Source organism: Eurosta solidaginis, chromosome 4, assembly GCF_040869045.1.
Source record: "Eurosta solidaginis isolate ZX-2024a chromosome 4, ASM4086904v1, whole genome shotgun sequence".
Taxonomy (NCBI): domain Eukaryota; kingdom Metazoa; phylum Arthropoda; class Insecta; order Diptera; family Tephritidae; genus Eurosta; species Eurosta solidaginis.
The window spans coordinates 44,704,701-44,717,265 of NC_090322.1; the positions used below are offsets into that span (position 1 = coordinate 44,704,701).

General features: G+C 46.9%; 1 protein-coding gene across 1 annotated transcript in view; it reads left to right on the forward strand.

Annotated features, from left to right (window-relative positions):
- Positions 1-12,565, forward strand: part of LOC137249668 (uncharacterized) — a 77,430-nt gene that overhangs the window by 14,509 nt on the left and 50,356 nt on the right. Inside the window, exon 2 of the mRNA XM_067781393.1 lies at positions 2,345-2,480. Coding sequence (XP_067637494.1) covers positions 2,345-2,480 — 136 coding nt within the window. The remainder of the gene's footprint in view (positions 1-2,344; positions 2,481-12,565) is intronic.

Below are 12,565 nucleotides of genomic sequence, written 5' to 3' on the forward strand. Positions count from 1 at the left end.
TGTGACAGCTTCCTACCATACGTGTGGGGGCGTCTCCGTTTATTGTGCAGAACGTCGTTTCTTCTATTTGATCCGCCAACATCTCACCCCTACTGTCCGCCCGCAAGTTTGAATGCCATAGATCGTGATGGGCATTGAAATCGCCTAAGATAATGCGATTGTTGCCAGTGAGTAAGGCTCTGATATTGAGGCGGTATCCACTGGGGCAACAGGTGGCAGGAGGGATGTAGATGTTGATGATTTCTAGGTTTGCATCGCCTGACCGGAGAGATAGGCCTTGACGTTCTAAGACATTGTCCCTGCGGTCGATGCCAGGATGAAATATATAATATTGCACAGAGTGGTGTATGATAAACGCGAGGCCGCCTCCATTTCCGCTCTCGCGGTCTTTCCTGTGGACATTATACCCAGAGCAGGTCTGCAATGCAGATCTTGCTGTGAGTTTAGTCTCTAGAATCGCAGCAATGCGGATGTTGTGCCGCTTCATGAAATGGACTATCTCCGTAATCTTCCCAGTTAGTCCATTGCAGTTTAACTGCAGAATTCTGAAGTGCATAAGGGGAGACGCCGCCACTCTGGGGGTAAGTGGCGGGTCACTACGCCTGGGTTGTGGAAGGCCAGGACGCAATTGCTGTTGTGGCCCTGGGACTGGGCGTCCTTGGACAAGCATTGGGGCACCCGGATGATTTGGGTTTGCGACCTGGCAACATGGCGCGATGAAACCCGTCAGGGGGTTTCCGTCGCGGAGACCAGAACATCTAGGAAAGTGGCAACACCCAAGGCAGCAGCTGCATTGGGGGGATGTCGCAAACCTATATATTCTGTGCTGGCAAACGGTGCAAACGGAGGTAGGGACTAATAGTCTGTTTCCCTGACCTGCACGATTGCTGCCGGAAAAGAGGGGGGGGGGGGGGGGGAAGACGGGGGCAGGGGCTGATGCTCAGCATTGCTACCGACTCTACTACGAAGGTAGTAGTTATGAGTGGTAGCAGCTGTTTGAGTTGTTGGCGCCGTGGGGCGCGAGCAGCAGCGGGTACTTGTTGTGGCTTGCTGAGCAGCGGGGATGCTGGAAGGTAGTGGGGGGGGGGGGGGGGGGGCGCTTAGTCGTACACTACGGGAAACCTTTGGGCGTGAACAGCAAGGAGCCACAAAAGATTTATAAAAGTTACGTGGACGCCGGGTTTTGGGATCAAGCCCAGAACAACCTGTCCGATGCAACCATCCCTTGCACGAGGCACACTGAACAGAGTATGACCGCCCTAAAAAGATTCTTTTCCGGCAGATGCAGCAAAACCATTTCTCAGGACCGGGGTCAGGAGACGGACCCGGATTGGATTCGATGCCTTCCCGGAGTAAGAGAATATGGAGCAGTCCTGCTGCAAGGAGGAGGATGACAATTGTGGGAAGGACGCAACAAATTAAATGGGGTCACACTGAAATGACAGTCCTTGGTCGGGAAAAATCCCGAGTCGCTCCGGTACATAGAACCGACTGCCTTGGGAAGCATTATGCATTCTTAACCATTTATGTTGCATTAACAATTAACCATTTATGTTACATAAATATGTTTGTACATACCTATGTCAAGCTGATATGATATGAAAATACATACATATGTACATTCATACATGCCTATAAACCTACGACCGAATTTAAATAACGCAGCGAATGCTATGTACATATTTACGTATGTGTCGCATCATACCTAACTCAAAAGTAATTAGCGCGAGTAGTTGACACCGAACAATCACACACACGAATTTTTTGGCAAAAATTTTACTTTTGTTTAAACAATTTGGCTGATATAAGAAAGGAATCAAGTATTTTTTTTGATGCAGATCGAAGGTAAAGATTTCAAAGTTTTACTGAAAAGTAGAATTTTTTAAATTCATCCATCCGTTTATGAGTTATAGCTGTGTAAACAAAAATTTTATGATTTTTTACTACATTTTGGCAATTTGCCACGCCCTTATAAAATATATCTTCAAATTATATTAAATGTACCATCTCACGTAGATAAGCTTTCAAATGCAAAACCCCGCTTTAAAATCGGAGCATTCTGTGTCAAGTTATGTACATACATGGCATTTAGCGACTTTATTTTATAAGATTTATAGATAACCCGGCCTAAGAAAATGTTGCGAGAAACAACTGTTAAAAGTTGCATTTCTTCAGTTTCTTAGTAGTTTTTTTTTTTTGAGTCATAAGCCACCTTTTCATAAGCCGGGTCACATATATCATACACGTCTGTGAAAATGAAATTGTGATATTTTAAATTTATTGTGAAATCAAAAAATATGTAAACATAATAATAAATATCAATCTTATCTAATCTTTTTTCCAGTGTTGGATATGAAGGTTCCTATGGAGATAACAACAACGGTCGCGGACGTAGTGGGCAAGCTGCAGAAGATCTTACGGACACAGATCCTTCGTTATTAGTTCCACAGACAGTTATGATTAAGGAAGAAATCGATGAGGTAATCACAAAAACGTTTTTCTTTTACCCAATACATAAGAGCAATAGTTCCAAGACTGTTCGGCTTAGTAAACTGCAAATTCACTTCATAGCAGGCATGCTTAACCAACGAAACGATATCATTTCGTTACGATAATCAACGTTAATAAACGAAACGAAATTGACGAAGTCATTTCGTTTCGTTTATTAACGTTAAGAACGTCAAATTAACGTTATTTGACGATCTTAACGTTGATAAACGAAACGAAATGACTTCGTTTCGTTTATTAACGTTGATTATCGTAACGAAATGATATCGTTTCGTTGGTTAAGCATGCCTGCTTCATAGGATGAAGATATCTACTATAAGTAAAAATAAATGTAAAGCGCGATAACCTCCGAAGAGATTTTAGGCCGAGCTTCTTTTCCAATTTAATTTTTCCTGCAAATTGGCCGAACGACATCTTCAAGTTTTCACTGAGAAGCTTTTCATGGCAGAAATACACTCGGAGTGCTTGTCAAACACTGCTAATGGGCGATTCTATTTATTCTAATAGAAAAACTTGTTTCTAAAATTTCGATGTCGCTTTGCCTGGGGCGTGAACCCAGGATCTATGGTGTGATAAGCGCTACCATCACACCACGGCAGTCGACGTTCGAGATCATCGCTTCCCAAGGCAGTCGGTTCTATGTACCGGAGCGACTCGGGATTTTTCCCGACCAAGGACTGTTATTTCAGTGTGACCCCATTTAATTTGTTGCGTCCCAGCAGCTCCTTACAGCAGGACTGCTCCATATTCTCTTACTCCGGGAAGGCATCGAATTCAATCCGGGTCCGTCTCCTGACCCCGGTCCTGAGAAATGGTTTTGCTGCATCTGCCGGAAAAGAATCTTTTTAGGACGGTCATACTCTGTTCAGTGTGTCTCGTGTAAGGGATGGTTGCATCGGACAGGTTGTTCTGGGCTTGATCCCAAAACCCGACGTCCACGTAACTTTTATACATCTTTTGTGGCTCCTTGCTGTTCACGCCCAAGGGCGTCCCGTAGTCTACGCCTAAGCGCGCCCCCCGCCGCCCCCTCCCCCCACTACCTTCCAGCAGCCCCGCTGCTCAGCAAGCCACAACAAGTACCCGCTGCTGCTCGCGTCCCACGGCGCCAACAACTCAAACAGTTGCTACCACTCATAACTACTACGGTAGAAATGCTGAGCATCAGCCCCTGCCCCCGTCTTCTCCGCCCCCCCCCCCCCCTCTTTTCCGGCAGCAATCGTGTAGGTCAGGGAAACAGACTCTTAGTTCCTACCTCCGTTTGCACCGTTTGCCAGCACAGAATATATATGTTTGCGACATCCGCCCAATGCAGCTCCTGCCTTGGGTGGTGCCACTTTCCTAGATGTTCTGGTCTGCGACGGCAACCCCCCGACGGGTTTCATCGCGCCATGTTGACAGGTCGCAAACCAAATCATCCGGGTACCCCAATGCTTGCCCAAGGACGCCCAGTCCCAGGGCCACAACAGCAATTGCGTCCTGGCCTTCCACAACCCAGGCGTAGTCACCCGTCACTTACCCCCAGAGTGGCGGCGTCTCCCCTTATGCACTTCTGAATTCTGCAGTTAAACTGTAATGGACTAACTGGGAAGATTACGGAGATAGTCGATTTCATGAAGCGGCACAATATTCGCATTGCTGCTATTCAAGAGACTAAACTCACAGCAAGATCTGCATTGCAGACCTGCTCTGATAATGTCCACAGGAAAGACCGCGAGAGCGGAAATGGAGGCGGCCTCGCGTTTATCATACACCACTCTGTGCAATATTATATATTTGATCCTGGCATCGACCGCGTCAAGGCCTATCTGTCCGGTCAGGCTATGCAAAACTAGAAATCATCAACATCTACATCCCTCCTGCCACCTGTTGCCCCAGTGGATACCGCCCTAATATCAGAGCCTTACTCACTGGCAACAATCGCATTATCTTAAGCGATTTCAATGCCCATCACGATCTATGGCACTCAAACTTGCGGGCGAACAGTAGGGGTGAGATGTTGGCGGATCAAATAGAATAAACGACGTTCTGCACAATAAACGGAGACGCCCCCACACGTACGGTAGGAAGCTGTCACAGTTCGCCAGATATCTCAATCGTGAGCGCAGAACTCAAGAAACTGCGTCAACTGGCAGCCGATGGTAACATTGGCATCCGACCACCTGCCTATACTTATTTCGCTCGAGCGTACCGCCGACTTCATCGTCACCAAAAAACGCACTCTCATAAACTTCAAAAAAGGAAATTGGGAAGAATATAAATCTTTTACAGACAACCGCTTTGCTGCCCTCCCTATCCCGACTGATGCCCGCCAAGGGGAGCGTGCCTTCCGTAAGGTCATTGAATCCGCGTCGGCACGCTTCATTCCCGCCGGGAGAATTCCCGAAATCCGGCCCTATTGTTGTTGTTGTTGTTGTAGCAATGCTCGCCCACCTAATAGCCGCGACCGATCACAAATTGTCATCAATATCCTCTAACGGGAGTCCAAGGAAACTTGCCGTTTCAACAGGGGTGGACCATAAGGAAAGGAGTGTTAGAGGCGTTGGTTCCACATTACAATTGAAGAGATGGTTGGTGTCATGTGGGGACACATTGCAAGCGGGGCATACATTTGGTATGTCGGGGTTGATTCTGGATAGGTAAGAGTTTAACCTGTTACAGTATCCAGAACGAAGTTGAGCAAGAGTGACACGCGTTTCCCTTGGGAGTATGCGTTCCTCTTCCGCGAGTTTTGGATAATTTTCGTTAAGTACTGGATTCACCGGGCAATTCCCGGCATAAAGGTCCGACGCCTGTTTATGGAGTTCACCAAGGACCTGCTTGTGTTTTTTCACTTCATACGGCTGGGTTCTCAGGTGCCATATTTACTCAAAATGCTTACGGAGATGACTCCTTCAGCCCCTAGGCGGTGCTCGTTCATCAATCAGATGTCTTTTGGGATGCCCAGGTTTCTGGGTATTCAACAGCAACTGTTTGGTCAGCATCTCATTTCTCTCCCTGATGGGGAGTATTCTCGCCTCATTATGCAGATGGTGTTCTGGGGACATAAGAAGACAGCCCGTGGCGATTCTGAGAGCAGTATTTTGGCAGGCCTGCAGTTTCTTCCAGTGGGTGATTTTTAGGCTTGGCGACCATATGGGTGACGCGTAGCACGTAATCGGCTGGCTAATTGCTTTGTATGTAGTCATGAGCGTTTCTTTATCTTTTCCCCAAGTACTGCCAGCGAGGGATTTGAGGATTTTGTTACGGCTCTGTATTCTCGGAACCATTGCGGCTGCGTGCTCACCAAAATGTAGATCCTGATCAAACGTCACACCCCAGATTTTGGGGTGTAGGACAGTCGGTAGCGTAGTGCCATCGACGTGGATGTTCAAAATGGTCGACATTTGGGACGTCCATGTTGTAAATAAGGTCGCGGAAGATTTAGTCGGTGATAATGCCAGGTTTCGCGAGGCGAAAAAACTGGAGAGATCAGCGAGGTAGCCGTTTATTTTATTGCATAGCGCATCGATCTTTGGGCCTGGGCCTGTGGCCATTATTGTGCAGTCATCGGCGTAGGAAACGATTGTGACTCCTTCCGGTGGTGAAGGTAGCTTAGATATGTAGAAATTAAACAAAAGTGGGGATAGGACACCACCCTGTGGCACCCCTTGTTTAATTCTCCTTGGTTTTGAAACCCTCTTTCCCTATGCTTTTAAGCATCGGCATGGCTATGCCGTCTGGGCCCACCGTTTTGGATGTTTTACCACGACCAATGGCGTCCTCAACCTCTTTAGCGGTGATGGTGATTGGTGACGCGCTGAATTTGTGTTTATGTACGTGTCTATTGGCTCTCCGTCTATCTTTGTCGACCGTAGGATGCATTATATATTGTCGGCAGAAAGCGCTCGCGCATTTTTCCGCGTCCGACAGCACTTTGTCGCCAAAGGCGATGGAAACTTTGTCTTTGTGCTTAGTCGGATTCTGATGCGTTGGTTTATATCCCTTATTTGGGGGTCGCCTGGATCAAGCTGTCTTATAAGGTCACGTTCTCTCGCTAAGTTTGCGGCCTCCGCCGGGAAGTGGCGCCGGATTTCGGGAATTCTCCCGGCGGGAATGAAATGTGCCGAGGCGGATTTAATGACCTTACGGAAGGCACGCTCACCTTGGCGGGCATCAGTCGGCAGGTGGTCGGATGCCAATGTTACCATCGGCTGCCAGTTGACGCAGTTTACGAGTTCTGCGCTCACGGTTGAGATATTTGGCGAGCTGTGACAGCTTCCTACCATACGTGTGGGGGCGTCTCCGTTTATTGTGCAGAACGTCGTTTCTTCTATTTGATCCGCCAACATCTCACCCCTACTATCCGCCCGCAAGTTTGAATGCCATAGATCATGATGGGCATTGAAATCGCCTAAGATAATGCGATTGTTGCCAGTGAGTAAGGCCCTGATATTAGGGCGGTATCCACTGTGGCAACAGGTGGCAGGAGGGATGTAGATGTTGATGATTTCTAGGTTTGCATCGCCTGACCGGACAGATTGGCCTTGGCGTTCTAAGACATTGTCCCTGCGGTCGATGCCAGGATCAAATATATAATATTGCACAGAGTGGTGTATGAAAAACGCGAGACCGCCTCCGTTTCCGCTCTCGCGGTCTTTCCTGTGGACATTATACCCAGAGCAGGTCTGCAATGCAGATCTTGCTGTGAGTTTCGTCTCTTGAATCGCAGCAATGCGGATGTTGTGCCGCTTCATTAAATCGACTATCTCCGTAATCTTCCCAGTTAGTCCATTACAGTTTAACTGCAGAATTCTGAAGTGCATAAGGGGAGCGTCACCACTCTGGGGGTAAGAGACGGGTGACTACGCCTGGGTTGTGGAAGGCCAGGACCCAATTGCTGTTGTGGCCCTGGGACTGGGCGTCCTTGGGCAAGCATTGGGGTACCCGGATGATTTGGGTTTGCGACCTGGCAACATGGCGCGATGAAACCCGTCGGGGGGTTGCCGTCGCGGAGACCAGAACATCTAGGAAAGTGGCACCACCCAAGGCAGGAGCTGCATTGGGCGGATGTCGCAAACCTATATATTCTGTGCTGGCAGACGGTGCAAACGGAGGTAGGGACTAAGAGTCTGTTTCCCTGACCTGCACGATTGCTGCCGGAAAAGAGGGGGGAGAACACGGGGGCAGGGGCTGATGCTCAGCATTGCTACCAACTCTACTACGAAGGTAGTAGTTATGAGTGGTATCAGCTGTTTGAGTTGTTGGCGCCGTGGGGCGCGAGCAGCAGCGGGTACTTGTTGTGGCTTGCTGAGCAGCGGGGCTGCTGGAAGGTAGTGGGGGGGGGGGGGGGGCGCTTAGGCGTAGACTACGGGACGCCCTTGGGCGTGAACAGCAAGGAGCCACAAAAGATTTATAAAAGTTACGTGGACGTCGGGTTTTGGGATCAAGCCCAGAACAACCAGTCCGATGCAACCATCCCTTGCACGAGACACACTGAACAGAGTATGACCATCCTAAAAAGATTCTTTTCCAGCAGATGCAGCAAAACCATTTCTCAGGACCGGGGTCAGGAGACGGACCCGGATTGGATTCGATGCCTTCCCGGAGTAAGAGAATATGGAGCAGTCCTGCTGCAAGGAGCTGCTGGGAGGATGACAATTTGTGGGAGGGACGAAACAAATTAGATGGGGTCACACTGAAATGACAGTCCTTGGTCGGGAAAAATCCCGAGTCGCTCCGGTACCTAGAACCGACTACCTTGGGAAGCCCACTTCCCGGCGGAGGCCGCAAACTTAGTGACCTTATAAGACAGCTTGATCCAGGCGACCCCCAAATAAGGGATATAAACCAACGGCGAAATGGGAGGAGCACCTAAGATGTTGTAACCTCTCTACCGGTGTGGGTAAACTTTGGTCCACCGTAAAGTCCCTATCGAATCCGACTAAGCGCAACGACAAAGTTTCCATACGTTATAACCACTACACTACGGAAACCATGGGATTCAAGGGGTTGTGTAGCGCAACATATAGCTTCTCCAACCCAATTGTCAACCTCACCTTCGACCGGCGAATCCCGTTTCACTAACAGACGAGGCTCTGGCGACCCCAAGCTCCTCATGGAACTTGGGGGTGGGGAGGGAGGGATGGCCTGAAGGTTCAATGTGGCCACGTAAATCGTTCCCAAGATGGTCGGGCCAGCACCTTAATGGTGCTGTGTTACCGGAGCGTATCGGATATGTATCCGACAAAGAACCATCACATCGATAACACTCCCCAAAGCCTTCGGGGAGTAACCTAATCGCTACAACAACAACAACAACAAAGTTTCCATCGCCTATGGCTACAAAGTGCTGTCGCATGCGAAAAAATGCGCGAGCGCTTTCTGCCGACAATATATAATTCATCCTACGGTCGACAAAGATAGACGGATAGCCAATAGACACGCACATAAACACAAATTCAGCGCGTCACCAATCACCATCACCGCTAAAGAGGTTGAGGACGCCATTGGTCGCCCTAAACCATCCAAAGCAGTGGGCCCAGACGGCATAGCCATGCCGATGCTTAAAAGCCTAGGGAAAGAGGGTTATTTAGCGCATGTCTTCAACCTGTCTCTTTCCACCTTTGTCCTACCCGAGAAATGGAAAATGGCCAAGGTGGTCCCGCTTATTCCCTTTCCTTATTTCCAAGTAAATTTGCAGCTAGCCTCTCATCAGCATGGCTTCAGAAAAGTCCACAGCACTACCACCGCGCTAAATGCCATTAGCACCCAGATAAATTGCGGTTTAAATCAATACCCCCACCATAGAACAGTACTCGTAGCGCTAGAACTATCAAAAGCTTTTGATATGGTCAACCATGGCTCGTTACTGCAAGACCTGGAAGGGTCTACCCTTCCCCCATGTCTTAAAAGGTGGGCCGCAAATTATCTGGGTGGTCGGCAGTCATCGGTGCAATTTAGAAACGAAACATCAAAACCAAGGAGAATTAAACAAGGGGTGCCACAGGGGGGTGTCCTATCCCCACTTTTGTTTAATTTCTACATATCTAAGCTACCTTCACCACCGGAAGGAGTCACAATCGTTTCCTACGCCGATGACTGGACAATAATGGCAACAGGCCCAGGCCCAAAGATCGATGAGCTATGCAATAAAATAAACGGCTACCTTCCTGATCTCTCCAGTTTTTTCGCCTCGCGAAACCTGGCATTATCACCGACTAAATCTTCCGCGACCTTATTTACAACATGCACGTCCCAAATGTCGACCATTTTGAACATCCACGTCGATGGCACTTCGCTACCGACTGTCCTACACCCCAAAATCTTGGGTGTGACGTTTGATCAGGATCTACATTTTGGTGAGCACGCAGCCGCAGTCCGAGAATTCAGAGCCGTAACAAAATCCTCAAATCCCTCGCTGGCAGTACCTTGGGAAAAGATAAAGAAACGCTCATGACTACATACAAAGCAATTAGCCAGCCGATTACGTGCTACGCGTCACTCATATGGTCGCCAAGCCTAAAAATTACCCACTAGCTTGGAGAAGCTATATATTATATATATAGAGGATATTCGAGAACAAGTTGACAAAAATTTTACTGCTTTCCTGACTCTTCTCGACCATTCAAAAGCGTTTGATTCGGTCGACCACACCGTTCTCTGCAAGAAGCTGGACAACCTATTTAATTTCTCCAACTGTGCAACAGCCCTAATCAGATCGTATTTGGCCGACCGAACTCAGGCAGTAAGTGTTGGTAGCAGAAAGTCTGACTTCGTCAGTGTTTTAAGAGGAGTCCCACAAGGCTCAATCCTTGGTCCCCTGTTATTCGTTTTGTATATAAACGATTTGCCTGGTGTTCTCAAGTATTGTAATATTCACATTTATGCTGACGACGTACAATTGTATATGTGCTGTCCTAGTGATCGTACCAGTTCATGTATTAATAACTTAAATTACGATTTGTGTCAAATTGGTACGTGGGCTTCTATGAACGGCTTATGTCTTAACCCTAAGAAGTTGAAATGTATAGTCATTCATAGAAGGTCACTAGATAAAAGTGGAATGGAAAATTTAATTTTAGACAACACTATTATAGAATACGTTGACACGGCAAAAAATCTAGGTATAGTTTTTAACAAAACCCTGACATGGAAAGATCACATCTTCCGCACAGTGGGAAAAGTGTATGGGATGCTTCGTACACTCTGGCTTACACAATATTTTACTCCGTTACATATTCGTCTACTAATAGCAAAAGCGTACTTATTACCTACGCTCCTTTATGGTTGTGAGGTTTACTCCAATTGTGACTATGTATGTAATAGGAAACTTAATGTTGTGTATAACAACATTGCTAGATACGTCTATGGGTTGAAAAGACTTGACCACGTCTCTCAACATGCTTACAGGTTGCTAAACATTTCTTTCGATAACCTTATTAAACTTAAAACGCTCACTACGCTACATAAATTAATATATATGAAGGAACCTGACTATCTGTATCGGAGGCTAAATTTTCTCCAGTCGTCTAGATCTGTTCTCCTTACCCACTTCAGACATCGTATGCTAATATCTGATCGCCAGTTCTTCATTAATTCCATACGTCTTTGGAACTCGCTCCCTTCTAGACTTAGGCTTATAAGCAATGCTCTGCTCTTCAATAAAGAATTAACAAGTTTCTATAATAACCTAGACAATTAAAATACTGATTCCTTCTAAGCAAATGTACTCTATCATTCCTTTATTTATCTATTTACTATTTATTAAATATATTATTTGTTGTAACCTTTTCTTAGCCATAGTCATTAGCTTTAAGTTTCAAGATTAGATTGTTCCTATTTTATGCCTTTTACCGACTAGCACTGTAAAATAATTTTTGTCAAATTGTTGTGCTGGGATGAATTGCCTAATAAAATTGCGCTGGCGACCTGAAGGGTTTTGCTACACAGCCCCTTGAATCTGGTATTTTAGTCGCCTCTTACGACAGGCATACCTACCGCGGGTATATTCTGATACCCTAACCCGCTGGGGGGATTGTAACTTGATCTTATGTTTCCCTTAATTTAAGTTGTTACCAGGGATAAACGACTTTAAGGTATGTCAGGGGGAACGGTCGTCTTATTACAAGATTCATATCCGCCAAAGAACTGCCTACATGTGACATGGTGCGTTAACTAATAAGTCTGACAATTATCCTCGTAAGTTTTAAGCGATATTTTCGTTGCTACAACTTAATTTTTGGCGCATTTCATACTTGACTTTCTTTATGATCTCGAACGTTGTTGTTGTTGTTGTAGCAATGCTCGCCCCACCTAATAGCCGCGACCGATCACAAATTGTCATCAATATCCTCTAACGGGAGTCCAAGGAAACTTGCCGTTTCAACAGGGGTGGACCATAAGGAAAGGGGTGTTAGAGGCGTTGGTTCCACATTACAATTGAAGAGATGGTTGGTGTCATGTGGGGACACATTGCAAACGGGGCATACATTTTGTATGTCGGGGTTGATTCTGGATAGGTAAGAGTTTAACCTGTTACAGTATCCAGAACGAAGTTGAGCAAGAGTGACACCCGTTTCCCTGGGGAGTATGCGTTCCTCTTCCGCAAGTTTTGGATAATTTTCGTTAAGTACTGGATTCACCGGGCAATTCCCGGCATAAAGGTCCGACGCCTGTTTATGGAGTTCACCAAGGACTTGCTTGTGTTTTTTCATTTCATACGGCTGAGTTCTCAGGTGCCGTATTTCCTCAAATTGCTTACGAAGATAACTCTTTAAGCCCCTAGGCGGTGCTGGTTCATCAATCAGATGTCTGTTGGGATGCCCAGGTTTCTGGGTATTCAGCAGGAACTGTTTGGTCAGCATCTCATTTCTCTTCCTGATGGGGAGTATTCTCGCCTCATTATGCAGATGGTGTTCTGGGGACATAAGAAGCCCCTAGGCGGTGCTGGTTCATTAATCAGATGTCTGTTGGGATGCATCTCATTTCTCTCCCTGATGGGGAGTATTCTCGCCTCATTATGCAGATTTTATTACTGCTCTGGATTTCAGGTACATTTGCGGTTGCATGCTCGCCAAAA